The sequence below is a fragment of the Rhineura floridana genome, chromosome 7 (assembly GCF_030035675.1).
Source record: "Rhineura floridana isolate rRhiFlo1 chromosome 7, rRhiFlo1.hap2, whole genome shotgun sequence".
Lineage (NCBI taxonomy): Eukaryota > Metazoa > Chordata > Lepidosauria > Squamata > Rhineuridae > Rhineura > Rhineura floridana.
The window spans coordinates 3,342,697-3,366,172 of NC_084486.1; the positions used below are offsets into that span (position 1 = coordinate 3,342,697).

Here is a 23,476-nt window from a genome sequence, read left to right on the forward strand (position 1 = left end):
ATATTTATGCTTTTTATTTATTTACCGCTTTTTATATTCTATTGTTCCTCAAAAAACTCAGGGACACATGCATTTCATCTTTAACAACAACCCTGCAAAGTAGATTAGGCTAAGAGGTAACTTAATGTATGTCAGTCTCTCCTGCCAAGTCTGATATTGTCCATTCCATCAGACTTGTTCTTCCCTGGTCCAGGTGTGCACATACATTTTCACTTCTCTACAAATATCTCTCTGAAAATGGCCACTAAATGTTGTCCCCTGTAAACAGCAGAGTTCCTTCCTTAAGGAAACATCTGCTGTGAAAGAGATATTCTTCCCTCTGCACTGCAACTCCTGGCAAGGAGAACGCAAAAGGCGGCAAGCTATACATTCCCTTATTTGGGAAAAGACATATAGTCCTAGTCTTGATTTGTTAAAAATTTACTTTTGAAAGGGGAGCTGCATGCCAACCCCAATAAGCTGTCCGTTCCTGTATCATTCATTAGAAATACTCTTTTGAATATCTAAAGAAAGCATGCCACAAAAACACAAAGGGTCTGATCTCACAGCAAGCCTTCCTTGGAGGATGGAATTCATGCAACACTGCCAAGGGAAAGAAGGGGTGAATTTGTGCAGAAGAGGAAATGAGCAAGCGCATGACTAAGAGACTGAAATATTGCATCTGCACCAGCCCAGTTATGTCTTTTGGGAGCTGGGTCAGTTGTCCCAACTGTTTATTTATTATTTATTTATTTATTGTATTTGTACACCGCCCCATAGCTGAAGCTCTCTGGGCGGTTTACAGCAACTGTTGACAAATTATAATATTTCTGGCATGCAAAACTTAACAAAGCAAGACATTCTACTGAGGGGGAAATTCCCAGAGTCTTGATCATGGCAAGGGAATGAGCAAGGAATTAACCAAGCTCTCACCTTTAAAGAACAGCATTCCAAAGTTAGCTTCCTAAAATATAAAACAGCTGCCTTTCCAAAAAAGCAAAGCAGCTGCAGTTCCCAGTTACTTTGCTGGCATTAACAAGTATCCAATACTTGTGAAAGTCAGGTGGCTTACATGCTACAAAATGAAATGCTGAGGGAATGCTTTAGCAGACATTCGAGGGCAGTAGCTCCAACTACCCCTTATTAAAAATCAGTTTTATAGTCAGGGTCACTAACCAGGATTATTGGTAGCGGGGGGGGGGCGGACACATCTCACTTGACCCAATCAGTGAGAATGTCCCAAAGAGTTACAGATGTATGCTGCTGCTGATACATACAAGTTCAGAGAGTTCTTTGACCACAATGACCCTACATCAATCACATCTGCTAGGAAATAATCCATGCACAGCAACATGTGTATGGATTTTCTCCTCAGTTGATGTTTCCATAACATCGTTCTGCTCCCAACACAACACAACAAACACAAGGACATGCTTACATCCTCAGCACCATGGCACACCCAGTCAAAGCCTGATAACTGACATACCTCAGGCATCACTGCAGGTTTGCGCTTAAATCCCCTTTTAGTCAAAGTTTGTTTGCCTTATTTGAAAAGGGACAATCCTAATGGATAAAGAGATTCTCCTGTTTCACAAGTTATGCTTTATAAATGAGCTTTGTTTATCTTTTTAATCACACACTCACACAATATTTTCAAAATCTAGGCTCCCTTTCACTCCTTTGATGACGTCTGTTCGCCTCAGGAAGAACATCTGTTTTTTCACAGAGAATGTACTTGACACCACATCTTGTATGAAAAAGATGGAGAACAGGGTTACCAGATAAAACGGTACTAACAGGTTCAAAGTACTCATCACTGTGAGAAGAGGAAATTTTCAGCAGATGCAGTATCTCACCCAAAATTACCTCTTCAACACAGCTATTAAAGCCCTTTGTATTTGGCTATCCTAATAAAAAGACATCTGGCATGCTTGGTGGTTACAGAGAGCTATTTTTCTATGAATAAGAAAGCATGTGGCATTAGAATCAAGTCAGCCTTTATATTTAAGGAACACAATAGCACATACTGAGTTTTATTTCAAAGGCTGGCATCCAGGCAGACTTATTCAGTGGATAAAAATGGAAAGGACAAGGTCGCTCTTGGCTCTGCTTTCCACCAGTACCAGAAGTTATCCAAACAAGGAGGCACAATGTCTAATGTTTGTACTCTTGCGTCCTGCAAGGGTAAGATTTCCTTGTCTCTTGTGAACAGCTGAAGCAAAATGCTTCCATTACTCAAAACAAGTCATCTATTACAAACAGATAAAGCTGCCCTCTTTTAATATAGTTACCATTGCAGGAATATAACAGGCATACCAACTGTATGGTACCTAGGGTACAAATAAGCTCCATTAACTACAAACCCCAAATATGGGTTTCCCCCTACCAAAACCTATAGCAATGTTTGCAGCACAAAGCTGTGGCAAAGGTTTTGGAGGGCAGATTTGTGGGTTTGAAGTTAAAGGAGTTCAAATTAAAGGTCCTTTTACATATTATGTGGGACACATATGACTGGTTCTTCTGATTTATTTATTTGTTTAAAGGACGTAATCCTTATACTCTGTTTTCCCCAGTTGGAGAGCTTTTAAGTTTTTATGCAAACCTTCTGCCCTGGTGCAGATACCCCAGTGTATCTCCAGGGTTACGCTGGTATGATTTTGGTACCAAATCTGAACTCGGCAAAATACTAGCACACCTCTACTGAGGTCATAGTTGTGTAGGCCAAACCCAGCATGCGATAAGCCCCCTCTGTTACATTGCTCTCTGCCATGCAACTTGTAAAGGCAGAGGAACCCTGATGTGTCTTCATGTGTCTTCTTTCAGGGTCCACCCCATCTCTGCTAGCATTCAGTAAAAGCATTCACTTTCTCCCAGCTGTTGTTAGCAGACAGGGAGCTCAGGCCAGGGATTCTCTTTGATGTCAGGGGTTGGGATCAGCAACTCCTCTGTTCTTTGGCCTCTTGAGCTCCAGCAAGGGTAAGAGAACAGCTCTTCTGAGCTCACAAGCAACCTCACCACTGCTGCTGTGACAAATGAGGCAGTCAATTGGGGATGGGCAAGATGGGTAAATTAGGTCTGTTAGGACAATAACAATCAGGACTGGGCATGAGGAGATGTGTGGTCAGCCAGGTGTTGTTGGACTCCATCAGCCCCAACCAACACACCCAATAGTCAGCGATGATTGAAGCCCAACATCACCTGGAGGGCCACAGGTTCTCCATTCCTATACTAAGAAAAATATGGTTGCATCACAGGTTCAAACCATGGATCCTGACCTGGAAAGGTTGAGGGGCAGGCACCACAGAGGCACTATGATGGCATTTGTGTTGTCACAGTAAGCACCATTTGCACCAGTGTTTCCTTCTAGCCCAGGTAAAAGGAACCCTCCAGATTTTGCTGGACTACAATTGCCATCATCCCACATCACTGGCCATGCAGGCTGAGGGGAGTTAAGCATCCAACAACATCTGGAGCACCACAGGCTCCCTAGACCTGCTCTATTTCATTTTGAAAATGGTAAGGATGATCTAACACAAATCTCTATTGTAACATGTAGTTTCACTCACAGTCAATCTGCTGAGCAATATAAAATGGTGTGTACTTTTGGCTAGATTTCGTATGTTGATTTGGGGGGGTTGGGGTGCTTTTCACCCAGTTTTAATTATTTATTATTAGATTTATATCCCGCCCTTCCTCCCAGGAGGAGCCCAGGGTGGCAATTTTTGAACGAACATCTTTAAAATTCTATGACAGAATGGAATGTTGCTTGAATGCCTCAAGGCATCCCCCCCCCCACCACCTGTCTCCTGTACACAGGGAAATAGTCAAGTTAGGGAATGAAGCATTAACTAAAGCTTATTTTCACTAATAGGCAAAAAACCCTTGCAGTTTAAGAATGTACCTATAGCCAACAAATATTTCTATCAAACTTCAAAACCAGGGAAATTGGGCAGCTATAGTGAATGCAAAAGTACAGGAAGAAATTGATCGCATACCAAAACAAGATGTGCTGATAATCATGGGGGACTGGAATGCAAAAGTAGGGAACAGAAAAGAATTAGGAATTGTGGGGAAATGGGGCCCAGGAGACAGAAACGAAGCAAGAGAAAGACTTATTCAATTCTGTGAAGCCAATAATTTGTTTCTTGCAAACACATTTTTTAAAAAACCGGAAAGACGACTGTTCATGTGGACATCACCAAATGGCCAATATAGGAATCTAATTGATTATATAATTGGTAGCAGAAGATGGAAAAGTGCCATACTTTCTGCAAAAACAAAACCAGGAGCAGACTGCGGTACAGATCATGAACTGGTCGTATCAAAAATCACAGTAAAGCTAAAGAAGACCAACAAAGCAATCATAATGCCAAAATACAATTTAAATAACACCCCAGAAGAATATAAAGATCAAATAAGGAACAGGTTTGAGGCTTTAAACTTAGTTGACAGAGAACCAGAAGAACTATGGAATGAAGTCAGAGACGTTATCAAAGAAGAATGCAAAAAAAAATACCTCTAGCTAAAAAGAGAGAAAGACCCCAATGGATGACTGAAGAGACTCTTCAAATGGTTAAAGAGAGAAGGAAAGCAAAAGCAAAAGGAGAAAGAACCACGGTTAGAACCCTAAATGCAACAATACAGCGACTAGTACATAAGGACAAAGAACTATTACAATAGTTACTGTATAGAAATAGAAGAGGACAACAAAAAGGGTAGAACAAGAGCCAAAAGATTAGAGAAATGAACGGGAAATTTAAACCAAGAGTAGGGATGTTGAATAATCAACAGGGAAACACAATGACTGACCGAGATGAAATAAAAGGAAGATGGAAGCAATACACTGAAGAACTCTATAAAAGAGATGCCAGGATGGCAGGTTCATTCATGGAGGAACCATATGATGAAGAACCAGAAATTTTAGAATGCGAGGTGAAAGCTACTCTTAAAATACTTGGAAGAAACAAATCACCAGGAATAGATGGCATACCAATAGAGTTGCTACAAGCTACTGGGACTGAATCAGTCCAAATTTTGACAAAAATTTGTCAAGAAATATGGAAAACTAAACAATGGCCCACAGACTAGAAGCATTCCATATACATCCCAATTCCAAAGAAAGGGAATCCCAGGGAATGCAGTAATTATCGAACTATTGCCTTAATATCCCATGCAAGTAAAGCAATGCTCAAGATTCTACAACAAAGGCTCTTACCATATATGGAGCAAGAAATGCCAGATGTCCAACCTGGATTTAGAAAGGGAAGAGGTAACAGAGATCATATCGCAAACATACGCTGGATAATGGAACGGAGCAAGGAATTTCAGAAGGAAATCACCCTGTGCTTTATAGATTACAGCAAAGCCTTTGACTGTGTAGATCATGAAAAACTATGGAATGCTTTAAAAGAAATGGGGGTGCCACAGCATCTGATTTTCCTGATGTGCAACCTATACTCTGGAGAAGAGGCTACTGTAAGGGCAGAATATGGAGAAACCGATTGGTTCCCAATCGGAAAGGGTGTGAGACGGGTGTATTTTATTGCCCTGTTTATTTAATCTGTATGCAGAACACATCATACGGAAAGCAGGATTGGACCAAGATGAAGGAGGTGTGAAAATTGGAGGGAGAAATATAAATAATTTAAGATATGCAGACGATACCATACTACTAGTAGAAACCAGTAATGATTTGAAACTAATGCTGATGAAAGTTAAAGAAGAAAGCACAAAAGCAGGACTACAGCTGAACGTCAAAAAAACTAAAGTAATGACAACAGAAGATTTATGCAACTTTACAGTTGACAATGAGGACACTGAACTTGTCAAGGATTATCAATACCTTGGCACAATCATTAACCAAAATGGAGACAAGAAATCAGAAGAAGGCTAGGACTGGGGAGGGCAGCTGTGAGAGAACTCAAAAAGGTCCTCAAATGCAAAGATGTATCACTGAACACTAAAGTCAGGATCATTCAGACCACGGTATTACCGATCTCTATGTATGGATGTGAAAGTTGGACAGTGAAAAAAGCTGGTAAGAGAAAAATCAACTCGTTTGAAATGTGGTGTTGGAGAAGAGCTTTGCACATATCATGGACTGCAAAAAAGACAAATAATTGGGTGTTAGAACAAATTAAACCAGAACTGTCACTAGAAGGTAAAATGATGAAACTGAGGTTATCATACTTTGGACACATCAAGAGAAGTCATGATTCACTAGAAAAGACAATAATCCTTGGAAAAACAGCAGGGAGTCGAAAAAGAGGAAGGCCAAACAAGAGATGGATTGATTCCATAAAGGAAGCCACAGACCTGAACTTACAAGATCTGAACAGGGTGGTTCATGACAGATGCTCTTGGAGGTCACTGATTCATAGGGTCGCCATAAATCATAGTCGACTTGGAGGTACATAACAACAACAACATAGTGAATGCATCAGGGCAGCAGGAGACCTGACCTCCTCTCTGAGATATTGTACTGCCCTACAAATTTTTCAAAATGCAAACACAATTTGGGTTGGTCTTTCATGGTCCAATCCACTTCCTGTGTAGCTTGGAAGAATTTGGTAACAAGGAAAGGAGAGGGGAAAGGCAAGTCTGATAATTTGATGAACTTCCGCTGGGCCTTGAAGACCGGGCTCTTCAGACAGGCTTTTGGGGTGGGTTAGGTTATATTACTACTGTTGAGATTTTAATGTTTTAATGTATTTGTATGTTTTTATTTTGTACATCACCCAGAGTGGCTGGACAACCAGCCAGATGGGCAACTAATAAATCTAATAAATAAGTAAAATAATTTGCGTGCTTATTGAGTTCAATGGGATTTATTCCCAAGCAATCATGCTTAGAATAGGTAAAACTGACCACGGAGGAGGAGGAGGAGGGGACAGGAGAGGAAAGGAGGGGGGTAAAGAGGGGGAGAGGATTGGAAGGGGGGGAGGTGGGAAGGGACAAAAGGGAGGGGATAGGAGGAGGGGAGGGGAGGTCTGATCATTTGCATGCTTTTTGAGTTCAATGGGATTTACTCATGATTTACTGTACAATCATGCTTAGAATAGGTGAAACTGACCTGGAGGAGGGACAGGGAGGGGAGGAAGGGGAGGGAGGGGAGGGGGCCGGAGATTGGGTGGGTGGGCACTGGGCAGAGGAAAAGCCCTTTTCCTTTCCAAAAGGAAAGCATTCTTAACAGTATGGAAACAGTTCATTGTTTTTCAGGGTTTCCCCCCACCCTTTTATTTTACAGCAGGCACATGTAGCCTCCCACCCAAATTTAAACCAAAACTGTCCCTGGCACATCCACACCAGACCCTTATTTCACTTTAGACAGTCATGGCCTTCCCCCAAAGAATCCTGGGAGGTATAGTTTGTGAAAAATGCTGAGAGTTGCTAGGAGAGGCCTTATTCCCCTCACAGAGGTACAATTTGCAGAAGAGGGGCTGACTGTTGAACCACTCTGGCCACTGGAGCTCTGTCAGGGGAATAGGTGTCTTCTCTCAGCACTCTTCACAAACTACACTTCCCAGGATTCTTTGGGGGAAGCCATGACTGTCTAAAGTGAAATAAAGGTATGGTGTGGGTGTGGCTACCTGATTAGCCAAGCCAAACAGCTGTGAGTCTAATTTGCAGAACACTGACCATTCTTACTGAGCATGCCCAACACTATAATAGACTTCAATGTTAAATTTCTTAAATTAAAAATCAGCTAGGCATTTTCTTAACTTTTAAACTGCAGAGGATGAAGGTCAGAGTATGGGGCAAGGTCAGTAATAGGATTACAGGTACTCTGTGAACGTGGCTGATTTTTAATTAATTTCAACAAATTATGAGACCACTTACAGAAAAACAGAGGTCTGGATTATTTTTCTCTTGTTTTACACTTTGAACTCTCAGTTCTCTGACTGTTTTGTGTATCACCATGAAAACGTAAAGGGTTGTTAAACATTTCCGAGTTCAGGACTAGTTTTACGATTTTACAAGTTTTGTAAGATTTTGTTTTGAAATGAGCTTATGGGAAGCAGCAGAATGGCATGGGGGTATTTTCAATTTATAACATGGCACAATGTGAAAAATCCATGCTGGCTATAGTATACAGCCCCTCTTGTGGCTGTATAATTAAGACCAGGTCTACATACAGCCCTTGCTTCTGAAGAGGCTAGCTCTCTGAAGTATCCCATGTACTACATTACTGTGAAAATACACGTTGCCAATAGCTGTTAAAAATAATTATACTTCTAGAAGTAGCCAGTATACTTGGATGTCCATATATAGACACACATACACAGCATGCCAGACTGTGTTAGATGACAGCCTTTTCTCAGGGTCAAGTGACTTCTCAGGAAAATGACAGGATTGGAGTGAGCCAAGAGAATTCATGGCATTCCTAGAGCACATTCACTTCCCTCTAATTTTTTTTAGTTCCTTGTTTTGCTTTCCATCTTTGAATTAATTCAATACACTTCTGTTGACAGAACACATTTTAGTCTCTAATTAAAATATTTATTTTACAACAGTTCTCTGGGTGGTTGTCTTCACTTTCCAGAGATTTGTTCTGCTTTTCTGTGTTGCTGGCAGTTGAATAAAGTGAATATACTGCCAGCTCCATTTTTTAACAGTGATTTTGCAACAATAAACTATGTTTGAAACAGAAATTTACAGGCTTCATTCCAAAGCTTTGGGAGGGCAGATGGGAAGAACAGAAGGTACATGCAACTATTTACAATAATATTAAAGAGTTCACAAGAACAACATGTCTGTAGCTCCTCCCACCTTTCAACTGTTTTTTAATTACTCGTGGTTATACATTAGCCCAGTAGTTGTATGATCTTGCACAATAGTTGCTCATCTCCATTAAAAAAAGATAGGAGGAGAGAAACAAGTTATCAAACTATGAACTCAGTTTTATGAGCTGATCTGGCAGAACATACAACCTTCCCAAAAATCCCCATCAGGAAAGGAATGAAAATCCAAACACGCAGGAGCTGCCACAGAAGCCTGAGAAGGGGGGGCAGGTTTGAGGGAAGAAAGAGGAGATTGCTCAATGAATAGGAAGTGCTGCAAGTCCTTGGAGGGGAGGGAGGAAACAGAGAGAAACTCCTAACTACTATATAAGAAAATGAAATAGACACTTGATGCTGCTGTCACCACAGAAGTCCCTTCCAAACAATATTTAAGAGCCGATTTTATTCTTCTGAAGGGACTGTCTTTCAAACAGATATCCCAAACCAATTTCAAAGCCAAGAGGTCAGATACTCCGATTTAGCAAAACCAAATAATCTGGTGAAAGCAGTTGTTTCTCCATGCATTTTCACAGTACCACAAATGTATGAAATACACTCATTGTCTCTCCATTCTGACCAATTTAGGAATCTGCGTAGTCTGAAAACACTTGTATAACTGAAAAAGGTCCAGCAACAATCATCATCATCTTAAATCTCAAGCAAAGTAAAGTAGGGGTACTGTCTTACATTTAAAGCAAGCAATTATAATAAAAGTTCAGGAAAGAAAACTACACCCTGTATTTCCATAGTTATACCTGGGGCTCAAACACTTAACAAGGTTGTTGACTGTTTTGGGTAAAATCACCTGAACACTGAAAGCCACTGGCTACAGTGAATAAGATTTGTTTCTAACAAAGTATTTGTTACTTCTGATAAAAGAATAGTCCCCAAAGTAGCTTACCATCAAAACAACAGAATTACAATGCTAATTCAAAAAGTAACCAAAACATTCCCAACCAAAACATATAAAACACAAAGTGGTAAGAGCAGTCAATAAAACAGCCACCGAAAGCGACTGAGTAAAACAGAGGCACAATTCAGTTTAAAACATGGGTAAATAAAAGGCCCTTAACCTGGTGCCTGGGCAATAACGCAGGCATTTCACAAAGCTGTCTAGGGAAGGCATTCCAAAGCTGGGAAGGTAACAGTTGGGCAGTTCCCCACTCCAGCACCAACCCTGTAGGGTAGGCTAACCCATCCCAGTTCTTTCTTTCTGCTGCCACCAGCCTTTTATGTGTCACCTAAGGCAAGCACATGGGATTCCTTCTGCCTAAAGGTGGCTTCCTCAAGAGCAGGGGAACAGCCAGCTCACCTTCTGCTCACACCTCCATTTTCGCTAATCCAAACTCTATATCGCAATTTTGCTGATGGAAAAAAGGCCAATTATCTTTCAAACTTTGCTAGGTGTACCATTTATTTTGCATCTTGTGAATAAACAAATGCTCATCACAAGACAAGCAATTTCCTGCTTACACTAATTTTTGGTATTATTTGATTTCTTTTAATTTCACCACTACCTCTTTACTGCCTGAATGTTTCACTGTGTCCCACATAGAGACTCATCTAGCCCTTCTAAAGTGGGAAACCCTAAAAAACCTTCCCCTGGAACAGTGCCTTACTGTTTACCAAACACAGGAGTTTTACAAAATCAAAACATGTAAGATCTGTTTTAATTCGTTGTTGATAGCCACCTTGAGTTCTTTTAGATGAAAGGTGGGTTATAAGCATCTTAAAAATAAGACCCTATCTGCTGCTAACTTCATTTTCACCGCCCAAACCATAAGCAAGATCTTTCCTAGTTAACAATGCTCTGTTTTAACTTCCACGAGCTCTGCCAGCTCTATTTTATAATCCATGGTTTTTACTACCTGTAAAATCAATTGTATATTGGGTCTATGACCGCATAATAAAATTTGATTGATTGAAAAATACTATTGTGCGGCCCATCTCCAGCACCAAAAAGGAAAAAGGGGCAGGTTGACTCTCTCTTCACACAATGTTGAGGGATGTGGATGCAGATTAAGACTAGAAGTAGTACACACCATTGGTGCAAAAGATCGATCACTGCCCACAATCCATTGTAACATCAAGCATACCTACGCTCATGTATTTCACTGGAAGCAAGTATGCTTACTGGCTGAGTTAGACTTTGGTTATCTGTACAAGCGCTTGGGGAAAAAAATCCAGTGAGCACTGGCATCTTCCTTTCAATCTTCTCACTAGGAGCAGAACTTCCCAAATGTTCATGATGATCTTCATGACAACAAGATAATGTGCAATGTAGCAAACTATTACCCAAAATTTGCACCTAACTGGCATGGGCTTTTGTCTGAAGACAACTAATTACACCTTCTCAAAAAGAAATATTAGTGCACACAAAAAGAATTTCCCCAAATCAGCCAATGACACATAATTGCTATCAGAATGTACAGGAGACATTAAAGTCCAGGCATTCACAAACAAAGGATGTAGTATACTCCCAACCTTCCTACATTGAGCAGGAAGATCTTAAAGAGGTTTACAACATGTTCAACTGAACACAAATTCAAGCCCCTTCCATACCTTCCCACACAATGTAGGAAGGTCAGGAGTGGTGTGCGGAGGGATGGCATGTGACCCTCACATACCCATCCCCCCCACACACACACTTTATTGACAGCATTTCTAGCTCACCCCTCATCCAAAGATTTCAGGGCAGAGAACAGCAAAATATATTTTAGAATACAATATGTAACAGTAATAAAATAGATAAGCAGATGGAACACCTCACATCAGCCCACCTTGAAGCTATATCATAATTTTCCATTCCAAGTGGAACATTAATTGCTTCCAAAAGCCTGGCTAAATAACCCATGTTTTTAGCTGGCATCCAAATGAGTCCAGAGAAAGCACTAGACAAATTCCATACCCAGGGCAGTGAAGAGGCTCTCTCACGCATCACAGCACAGTATACCACTTATACTGTATATGCTTAAAAGGGTCTCTTTGGAAGATCTTAACAGACAGGCAGGGCTAGACAGGGAATTTAGGCCCCAAATCATTCAGGGCTTTATAAATCATCAGCCAAACCTTGAATTCAGATCAGAAATGTACTGGCAGCCAGCACAATTCATTACAAACTGGTAAAATATGGCTCCAACTAGCTGTTCCACTCAACAGTCAAACAGCTTCCATGACCTGCAATTTTGTGGCATGTCATCTTCAAGGGTAGCCCTATGTAGAGCACATTACAGTAATCCACACAGGAGGTAATCAGAGTTACCATTGTCCAGGAACATCTGCAGCTGGCAAACCAGCCAGAGCTGGCATGTGTCCTTGTGCATTATTTGAATACCGAAACCAGGCTGGCTTAAGTCCTTCAATCAAAACGCAACTTTACCTGCCCACCGTCAGAATTATTTCATCTATGCAGCCTTTGATTTTGTTCTGTGCTTCTAGGTGAGTCATGTTCTCTGTATTCTCCCCATCAATTGCCATGATAACATCTCCAGTGCATAAATTGGCAGTTGCAGCTTTGCTGCCAGGGGTAACCTGGAAGAAAGGAAAGTAGAAATTGACAAAAAGCAAAACTGAAAGTCCCAGGTCTTGCTAAAGCAGCCCTTTGTATAATGGTTCTGTCTTATTTCACAAGAATAACCAAGATGTAGCTACAAAGAGACTAGCAAAAATGACTATGGACATTAATATAAAGGCATAAACACAGAGAGTGCAAGTGAACCACACTTACTCATTTGTAATACGCTACTAGTTATACTGTCCTAATTTACAGAGTAATTGTAAAAGACTGATGAGATACTGGCCTGGTTCACACATCATGCCAAGCCAAAGCGTGACTAAGTGTGAATATTGAGCATGCGGGCTCTCGGTGAGGAGATTGCAACCATTTTGCTAAATTTGAAATGTATGCATTTATATTAGCATTCTCCTTCAACTAACTAATGTTGTCATCCCAACGATCCTTCAAGGTAAATGAGGGAGTAATCCTGCCATTACTTGCGGTAGCATGAGAACAGCCTCACTATGGATTTTCCCCTTGCCATTTTGGCATCATCAGGATCTGGAAATGTTGGGGGACAATGATGTGAATCTGTACCCCCTGAATGTCACTCTTGGTTGTGGTATCTCTTTGATTACCCACAAAAATAACACTTTTTTAAAAAATTAAAGTTTAACAGACTAGGCAGCAATTCTAACAATTCTAACAGCAATTGTTGCCGATCACTACTGCCACAAAAATACAGTTCCTGGAAGTAAAGATACTTGTAAACCCACTTTTAAAGACAGTTTGACAATCCTACATGATCTTCACAGGATCCTTTAGCTCCAGCCTTTTCCTTGGACAAATTCCATTTCACAAAACACAGCCGCACTAGAATTTGCACCTTGTTGCTTCAATGAAGACTTGCACTGAAATCTACTTTCACCGGATTTGAATGGTACACCATCTCTGCCTCCACCAAGGATACTTTCTAAATAAAAGGAATTTCTTTGCAAATGGGAAGAATTCACACACACCTACCTACCTCTCCTCTTGAAAAATTTAGCATACAACCGCAATAAAGGGAAAACAAAAACTAATCACTAGCTCCTTTTTAGTTTGGCTCGCTCATCCTTCCATAATAGAATGAGTGGGAGGCAGCGGGTAGGGAAAAGCACACATTTGCCCTGAGCCAACTCTAAATAATCCATACTGAACTACATATATCAGCTTGCCATTCCTATTAAAAGGGCTCCAAAAGCTTAGAACACAGACATTATGAAACTTAAGTTTCAAAACACAACACATAATTGTTGGTTTCTGACTTCTGTGAATTCTGGCAAGCTTGGTCCTCATTCTTTTAAGTTTCTGTCCTCATGAATAGTAAATATAGCAGAAGGTGACTCAAATTTCTGAGCTATGTCTGCTGAAAGCTCAGAAATCAGAGGGGTTCTAGGTGCCTAGCAACCAGAGGCGTTTCACAAGCTAGCCATAACACTTTGCCAGATTCAAGTTCCAACAGATTTCTTTTCTTGTTATCATTAACAGGATGCCTCATATTTTATTCCATTCAAAGCACAATAATCAGTTACTGCACTGGTGTAGCATAGTGACTAAGACACTAAGTATGAAGCAGGAAGTCCCTGGTTTGAATGTAACCCCTGCTATGAAGTCATTAATTTGCCTTAGGCAAATCACTCTCTCAGCCTTGCTCCTGTGTTCCCACCTGCAATACTGGAGATACTGACTTTCCTTACACAGTTGTGGTACGTCTTTCAAGTAGATAGTGCATTATAGCATTTTGAAAAATGGAAGGTGGTATACGAAGTATAATTATTAATTTACATCAGTGGTTCTTAACCTTTTTTGGGTCATGGACCCATCTGAAAACCTGATTAAAGCTATGCACTCCCTCCACAGAAAAATGCACATAAACACATACATACAGGGAGTCCATAGACCACAAGTTAAGAACCCCTGATTTACATGGTGCTTTGAACATTTGAAAGGTGGTGCATAACTGCAATGTACCATGTTGCCATAATACAACTGAGCAGGAAAGAAAACGTGTTCAGACTAAGCATTGAGGAAATATTGATATTGCACTTACGGGCTTCACCCAATACTGCATACCCTGGCAGCCCCCCTCCCTGATGTCTGTGCATTCTAGGGGGAGCCTATGTGCAGAGGCTTGCTTTTTATTCCTGTTTATGTAGAAAAGGGGTGGGGAACCTTTGGCCTTCCAGATGTTGTTGGCCAACCAGCAAGGCCAATGGTCAGATTATGGGAGTTGGAGTCCAGCAACATCTGGAGGGCCAGAGGGTCCCTATTCCTGAAGTAGAGTTTACATAAAAATATGTACACAAAAGCTTCCCTTTGCATATGTTGTACCAAATGCACAGATGTCTGGAGGGCAAGACACAATCCTGCTCCCTTCCATGTGCATAGTCTAAATGAGCAGAGGCACTGGTTGCATAGGATCATTGGCACCACACCTCTCTAACCCTTGGGCCAAACTCTCTCCTCCATCTTCATTCACAGATACGGTATAATATCAGTATTTTATATAATTATGTCCAATTACCTGCCCTTTAACAAGGGAATATTTCTACACAGAGGCCTGCAGCAATACTAGTGTGGATAGGCTTGTTATGCCAGACACAACTATGTTTGTAATGCTGATATGGGAACGATGGGGCAGTTTGACCTTAATTAACCACCACCTAATATATAACGGGAGAACTTTGTACAACAGAAATTGGAGCATGAGAAAGAACAAGCAACCAAGAACATTTTGAAGCTGCAGGAGTTGCTTCATAGTTTGAGGGCAAAATTACATGTAATTTTAATCATATTTTTTAAAAAGTGTGCCACTTTTATCTTGAAGGATAAGTAGACATGTAGGGCCTAACTCAGTAATTAGGGTTGCCAGGTCAGAAGATATTTCAGGGGTGGGCCTGACTGATGTCACAGGGGCAGGCCCTAGTGATGTCACTAAGCATGATACATTAAACATCAACCACAGTTGCTTGGAGCATACAATTCAAACAAAAACATTTCTCTGATTGGAAATTAATATAGAAATCTTAGCTAAAAGATGGAGCCTGGGTAGGGAACATTTAATCTAGCCTCTTGCTTCTGGAAGAAGGCTTTAAGTGCCCTCAGGCCAGGCCAGTCACCAGATGGCCACTGTAGGAAGAAAGGAACCTAGTATTGTGGAGATGTTAGATGGGAGCACTCAGGAGTAAAGATGGATGTTCCTGAAGGCTGCAATTCTGAACACACTTCTGAACACGCCCCAGAGAACTCAATATAACTTACTTCTGAGTAGATGTGGTTTGGTTTGTGCTGCTGGTAAAGCTTAACCAGGGATCACCTGCAACACCCTGCCTGGAATGCCCTGTCCCTACCTTTTACCATGGCTGCTCCAAACTTCTTTACAGATTTGACCCTTCACTTTAAAAAGAGATCAGAGAAATGAGTAAGAAGATTCTCTACCCTTTACTGTCTACCCTGTGGGCTGCTATAAACTCACTTTGGCAGCCAACCAAATTCCAGTGAGTAATAATTGACAGAGAGAAAACACACATGGTTTGGTCTACCTTCACAGACAGCAGCTTGAGAACAGCAGCAATTGCAGCCCCACTTCCAAATATGTGAATTCTCTCTTACCACTATTGGGCAAGAAACAAACTGCCATGCAACCATCAAGGTGCATCATCAGTGGGTTTAAGGGGGTTGAGCAGAGCGCATGGAATCACTGTTGTTGCTTCTAAGAGAGTGAGATTAAAGGTAAATGAAATGCAAATAGAAAAAGCAAAAGAAAAGACAGTGATGATTTCCTAAATGCAATACCATACCAACCACAACAAAATTCCTATGAGTAAGGCAGACAACTCAGCATCCCACACCCGTCAGGATTCCTAGCCAAAAACCAAAACTAAAAAGATTCTGGCAGCCAGTCAGTCAAGGTTACAGAAATCCCCATGAAACACAACCTGACCTCAGCGCTGCAGTTACTGCAGAATGCTGTAGCACAATTGTTATGTTAATGTTAATATTTATTTATACCCCACCTTTCGGCCAAAAGGCCCTCAAGGCTGCTTACAGAAAAAGTAAACACAAATATAAAAATACATCCACAAGGCAATACATTGTACAAAAAATTAAATTAAATAGCAAATAACATTATACTAAAAATATATATATATCCAGGAAAGGCATTCTGTCTCGCCTGAACTTACAACTGTTTCAAGGGGCGGTGCACTGCTGACATGAGTGAGACCCTATCAGCACATAATACCTCTGCTCTGAAATCTGTACTGGTTGCCGAATTGCTACAAGGCCAAGTTCAAGGTGTGCTTTCCATGTTACGGGTGCCAGGCAGTACTTGTTCTACTCTTGTAAGAAATCAGTCCTTTAGTGTGGCAGCACCTACGCTTTGGAACTCTCTGCCTATTGACATTAGGCAGACACCTTCATTGCATTCTTTGCAGCACCTGCTAAAAACATTTTTGTTTAGGCAAGCCTACCCAGGCAGGCAGGTAGAAGCTATTGTATTTTTATATGTTTTTAACTCATTGTTGGTTTTATTATTTTGAATGTTTTTAAATACCTATCTTTAACTGTTTTTGCCAATAATTTTATTGTTTTAATTCCTTCTGTAAACCACTTTGAGATTTTTTTAAATGAAGTGGTATATAAATGTTGGAAATAAAATACGGAAATCAATTGTGGAGTCACTGTGGCCCTTGGATCTCTTTCCACTTTTAGGAACAAAGGAATCTACCTTTTGCTGACTCAGGCCATTTGATATCATCTAGCTCAGTACTGATCACATGGACTAGCGTTGGCTCTCCAGGATTCCAGGCAATCGTCTTTTCCAGAAATTGAATATTGGACTTTTGCATGCAAAGCATATGCCCTGCTACTGAACTACAGCCCTTCCCCGTTTAAGAAGTATTTAGTAATAGGCAAAAAACCTTGCAGTTTAAGAACGTACCTATCGCCCACAGATATTTTTATCAAACTTTAAAAAGCAGGGAAACTGGCCAGCTCTAGTGAATGTATCAGGGGAGCAGGAGACCTGACCTCCTCTCTGAGATATTGTACTACCTTACAAATTTGTCAAAATGCAAACACAATTTGGGTTGGTCTTTCACAGTCCAATCCACTTCCTGTGTAGCTTGGAAGAATTTGGTAACATGTGCCTCTGAGCATATGTGGAGTGGTGGCAACACCTGCCATCTCCAAAGATGGAGAATTACATTTTTGTATGTTTGTTGGTGTTCTTCTTACTTTGCTTCTTTCCTGTGTTACTAATTTTTTACATAGAATCTAATCTAGAAAATTTAATTTCCCTCATTCATCCTAGAAATCTGTGTCAAATGTATTTTTATTAATTTAAAAGCCTTTTTATTGGTCAATGTCATATGATAGTGAAGACAGCCTCTTGTGTTTCAAATTGGAGATTATGTTCTGTTTCTATTCTGGGTGCATTAAGAGTTGAATCTGAAACTGCAGTTTGATGTAAAATCAGAATGATTACAATATCTTGCTACTTCAGGAATGACTCTTGCTGTTGGGAAAAAGAGGATGCATGTTTTCAGCCTGCTATGTTTAAACCACTTCATTTAAGGCAAGGTGGGCACGGTCAATTAAAAACACAGAGCACAGCTAGAAATTTGCTAGAATATATTTCACCTCTGACTGTTTTATCTTGTGCAAACTGACACACTCCTTATGACCATTAGAAACTATTCTTCAGAATAGTCAGTGCCATTATTCCACAATTATTTGTGGAGATTTTTTAGTGTAAATTTTGCAAAATGTGGCTCTACTTCACATATTCACAGAAATAGAAGCAAAAGAAAATGATTTCCTATAGGAAATCTCACTAAAATTGCAAAGTAAATCAGACATATTTAAAGTGACCATCTGAACTATATCAACTGTCTTAATAATGCTGCTTCCTCCCTGCTAAAACAAGATCAGTACAGCACATGTCTTCTTTCTATTATTTGGGCTGATTGCAGGTGTTGCCACCACTCATCATATGCTCAGAGGCACGTTACCAAATTCTTCCAAGCAACACAGGAAGTGGATTGGACTGTGAAAGACCAACCCAAATGGTGTTTGCATATTGACAAATTTATAGGGCAGTACAATACCTCAGAGAGGAGGTCAGGTGTCCCGCTCTCCTGGTGCATTCACTAGAGCTGCCCAATTTCCCTGCTTTTTAAAATTTGATGGAAATATCTGTGGGTACTGTTATGAGCATGGGGGTTGGGATGGATGATTCCTGTGGGTCCCCTTTCCAGCCTCTGATTTGGAATCCTATGCCTTGGAATGAGGAACTCACTCTGCTTGTCAGATGAGTCTCTCCTCTGTTAAACAAATAGAGTGGCCAGGTAAGATAATGGGTCTATCAGTTGCCCAGCAATGGTGAATGGGCCAGGAAGACCCTTTTGTCATTGAAACTCTTCAGGAGAGTCGGCCCCGCTCCTAGAGCCCAGGAGAGTTTTGTAGTTTTTGGTGTGTTCTAGAGAATGGCTGGGGCTGCAGGCAGGCAATCCCTCTGCACCATGGCTTTAGGATGCCTTCTGCAACCCAGATGGAAAAGCTGGATATTGGACTGCTGATGCCTTGAATCTCTCCATCCTAAGCTCAGGCTGGAATGTGTGTAAATAAAGAAACCATATTTCATAAAGACACCGCATTCTCTGCTGACCTTCTTCCTAAAGGGAACCAAACCCTGGAGAAGCGCAGGGACCCCAGAAATCTCACTGCTCGGAGATTGGGGAGGCGCGCAACAGTACGTTCTTAAACCACACGGTTTTTTTCCAATTAGTGAATTTCTCTGCTTTTTAATCCTGGAGGTAAGAAATGGCATCCTGTGCAAGTTTGCTGATAATTTATTTATTTTATTTATTTATTATTTCAATTTATATACCGCCCTTAGCGAAATAGCTCTCAGGGCGGTGAACAAACAAAATAAAATACAATATATCATAATAAAAATACAAAACATATACAAACAAACAACGAAAAGCACAGCAAAAACAAAATAAATACTACAAAAATTAAAATACAGATTAAAAGATTAAAAAAGTTAAGAAGATTAAAATGCCAGGGAGCATAAAAAGGTATTTACCTGGCGCCAAAAAGGTGGAAGTGTAGGCGCCAGGCGTACCTCTTCGGGGAGGCTGTTCCACAACTCAGGGGCCACCACAGAAAAGGCCCTAGATCTCGTAACCACCCTCCGGGCTTCCCAATGGGTTGGTACCCGGAGGAGGGCCTTAGATTCTGAACGAAGTGAATGGGTAGGTTCATAGCGAGAGAGGCGTTCCACAAGGTATTGAGGTCCCACGCCGTGTAAGGCTTTATAGGTCAAAACCAGCACCTTGAATCTCGCCCGGAAGCAAATAGGAAGCCAGTGCAGACGCGCCAGGACAGGTGTTATATGCGAAGACCGACTGGTCCTCGTCACTAATCTGGCAGCTGCGTTCTGCACCAGCTGAAGCTTCCGAACTGTCTTCAAGGGCAGCCCTACGTAGAGCGCATTACAGTAATCCAATCTTGAAGTTACCAGAGCGTGGACAACGGAGGCGAGGTCGTCCCTGTCCAGATAGGGGCATAGTTGGGCTACCAGACGAAGATGGTAAAACGCATTCCGTGCCACCGAGGCCACTTGGGCCTCGAGAGACAAGGAAGAGTCGAGAAGAACCCCCAAACTACGTACCTGTTCTTTCAGGGGGAGTGTAACCCCATCCAGAACAGGGTAAGCATCCACCATCTGAGCAGGGAAGGCATTCACCAACAATGTCTCGGTCTTGTCTGGATTGAGTCTCAGTTTATTAGCTCTCATCCAGTCCATTATCACGGTCAGGCAACGGTTCACCACATCAACAGACTCACCTGAGGAAGATGAAAAGGAGAAATAGAGCTGTGTGTCATCAGCGTACTGATGGCAACGCACTCCAAAACTCCTGATGACCGCACCCAGCGGCTGCATGTAGATGTTGAAAAGCATGGGGGACAAGACCGATCCCTGGGGGACTCCACAATGGAGAGTCCATGGTGTCGAGTGATGTTCCCCAAGCACTACCTTCTGGTGACGATCCGCGAAGTAGGAGCGGAACCACTGCCAAGCAGTGCCCCCGACACCCAACTCCGCGAGTCTCCCCAGAAGGATACCATGGTCGATGGTATCAAACGCTGCTGAGAGATCAAGGAGAATCAACAGAGTCACACTCCCCCTGTCCCTCTCCTGACAAAGGTCATCATACAGGGTGACCAAGGCTGTTTCGGTGCCAAAACCGGGCCTGAAACCGGATTGAAACGGATCTAGATAATCGGTTTCATCCAAGAGCGCCTGGAGTTGGCTGGCAACCACCCGCTCCAAAACCTTGCCCAAAAAAGGGACATTCGCCACCGGTCTATAGTTATTCAGATTATCTGGGTCCAAGGAGGGTTTCTTTAAAAGAGGTCTCACTATTGCCTCCTTGAAGCTACCAGGGACTACTCCCTCCCTCAAGGAGGCGTTAACCACTTCCTTGGCCCAACCGGTGGTCCCAGCCCTGCTAGCTTTCACTAGCCAAGATGGGCAAGGATCCAGAACAGACGTGGTTGCCCGAACCATTCCAAGCACCTTGTCCACTTCCTCGAGCTGCACCAACTGAAACTCATCCAATAAAGAAGGACAAGGCCGTGCTCCGGACACTTCAATGGATTCATCTGTCACAACATCAGATTCAAGGTCCCTGCGGATACATGCGATCTTATCTTGAAAGTGTCCAGCAATTTCGTTGCAGCGGGTCTCAGATGTTTCCATAGTATCGTGGGGGCCAGAGTGTAAGAGCCCTCGCACGACTTTAAAAAGCTCCGCTGGGCGGCATAAAGATGATCCAATAGAGGCAGCAAAATAGAGCTTCTTTGCTGTCCTTACCGCTTTTGTATACAACTTATTGGTGGCACTTACCAAAGCCTGATCATGTTCATGCTTATTGAGTTCAGTGGGATTTACTCCCCTGCAATCATGCTTAGGATAGGTAAAACTGACTAGGGGAGGGAGGCCTAGAGCAGGCAGGGGAGGAGGAAGAAGGAATAGGGGAGAGGAGGAGGAAGGGAGAGGAGAGGGGAAAGGCAGGTCTGATCATTTGCATGCTTATTGAGTTCAATGGGATTTACTCCTAAGCAATCATGGTTAGGATAGGAAAAACTGACCATGGAGGAGAAAGTGAAGGGGGAAGGGGAAGGAGTGGATTGAAGGGGGGCAAAGGAAGGGGGAGGGGAGAGGTTTGATAATTTGCATGCTAGTTCTATGGTATTTACTCCTGTGCAATCATGCTTAAGATAGGTAAAACTGACCATGGGGAGGAGGGGGGGAGGAGGGGGGAGGAGGGGATTGGGAGGGAAGAGATAAGATGGAGGGGATATGAGAGAGGGGAAGGGAGGGTGGGTTTGATCATTTGCATACTTTTTGAGTTCAGTGGGATTTATTTCTGTGCAATCATGTTTGAAAATGGAAATGGACTGCCTTCAAGTCGATCCCAACTTATGGCAACCCTATGAATAGGGTTTTCATGGTAAACGGTATTCAGAGGTGGTTTTACCATTGCCTTCCTCTGAAGCTGAGAGGCAGTGACTGGCCCAAGGTCACCCAGTGAGCTTCATGGCTGTGTGGGGATTTGAACCCTGGTCTCCCAGGTCATAGTCCAACACTGACCTGGGGGAGGGGCAGGGAGAGTAGAAGGGGAGGGAGGGGGAGATTGGGTGGTTGGGCACTGGGCAGAGGGGAAGCCCCTTTCCATTCCAAAAGGAAAACATTGTGAACAGTATCATTGTTTTTCAGCGTTTCCCCCACCTTTTTATTCTACAGCAGGCACATGTAGTTTCCCACCCAAATTTAAACCAAAGCGGTCCCTGGCCACATCCACACCAGGCCTTTATTTCACTTTGGATAGTCATGGCTTCTCTCAAAGAATCCTGCGAAGAGTAGTTAGTGAAGGGTGCTGAGAGTTGCTAGGAGAGGCCCTGTTCCCCTCACAGACCTTCAATCAGATTGGCTGGCTGTTAAACCAGTTTGGCCACTGAAGCTCTGTCAGTGGAATAGGAGTCTCCTCTCAGGACCATTCACAAACTACACTCCCCAGGATTCTTTGGGAGAAGCCATTACTGTCTCAAGTGAAATCAAAGTCTGGTGTGGGTGTGGCCTCCTGATTAGCCAAGCCCAGCAGCTTCGAGTCTGGCTTTTAGAACACTGACAGTTAGTTCTTACTGAGCATGCCTGACACTATCATTCAGTTCAACGCAAAATTTCTTATATTAATTAAAAATCAGGCTTTTTTTTAACTTTTAAACTGCAGAAGATGAAAGTCAGAGTATGAGGCAAGGTCAGTAATAGGATTACAGGTACTCTGTGAACATGGCTGATTTTTTAATAAATTTCAACAGATTATGAGAACTCTGACAGAAAAAAGTCCAAAAGGGCTCTGGGGTTCTTTTCTCTCTTTTTAGACTTTGAACTCTCTATTCTCTCTGACTTTTGTGTATCGCCATAAAATTTAGAGGGTTGTTAAGCAAGAGTTTTTGAGTTCAGGACTATAAGTTTTGTAAGGTTTTGTTTTGAAATGAGCTTATGGGAAGCATCAGAATGGCATGGGGGGTATTTTCCATTTAACATTGCGGAATGTGAAAAATCCATGCTGGCTATAGTATACAGGCACTCTCATGGCTGTATAATCTTTTAACGTTGTTCTTTTCTATTCACTAATTAATGCACAGCATACCATGGGCAGATCCACATCATTCATTTAAATCACATTACACATATTTAAAGCACATTAATCCCACCACAGAATGATGGAAACTGTAGCTTGTTAGGATGGTGGGAACAATCACTGTGAGGCGAATAGGGGTGTCCTAATGACTCTCAGCACCCTTAAACTACAGTTCCCAGGATTCTTTGGGGGAAACCATGATTGTTTATAGGGGCATGCTAGTGCTTTACATTTATAGTGCAGATGGGGCCCTAATCATTCATCAGTCTCATGAGCAGTCAAAGAGAAAACAGTCCCCCCCTCGCCATTTTAAGTTACCCACAGAACTATAGCGTTTATTGATTTCATAGAGTAGGGACACTGTATTTTGGGCAAGTTAGGAAAGAAGCAGCCACCATGGATGTATGCTGAGCTTAAGAACATAAGAAGCTGTTTCATAGGAATTCTATGGAATTCAT

At 41.9% G+C, this 23,476-nt stretch overlaps 1 protein-coding gene across 2 annotated transcripts in view; it reads right to left on the reverse strand.

Moving 5' to 3' along the window:
* The window catches only part of PDLIM1 (PDZ and LIM domain 1), a 91,141-nt gene that overhangs the window by 39,567 nt on the left and 28,098 nt on the right, over positions 1 to 23,476 (reverse strand). For both annotated transcript variants that reach the window (XM_061634689.1, XM_061634688.1), the window contains exon 2: positions 12,139 to 12,290. In XM_061634689.1, the coding sequence (XP_061490673.1) occupies positions 12,139 to 12,290 (152 nt within the window). The remainder of the gene's footprint in view (positions 1 to 12,138; positions 12,291 to 23,476) is intronic.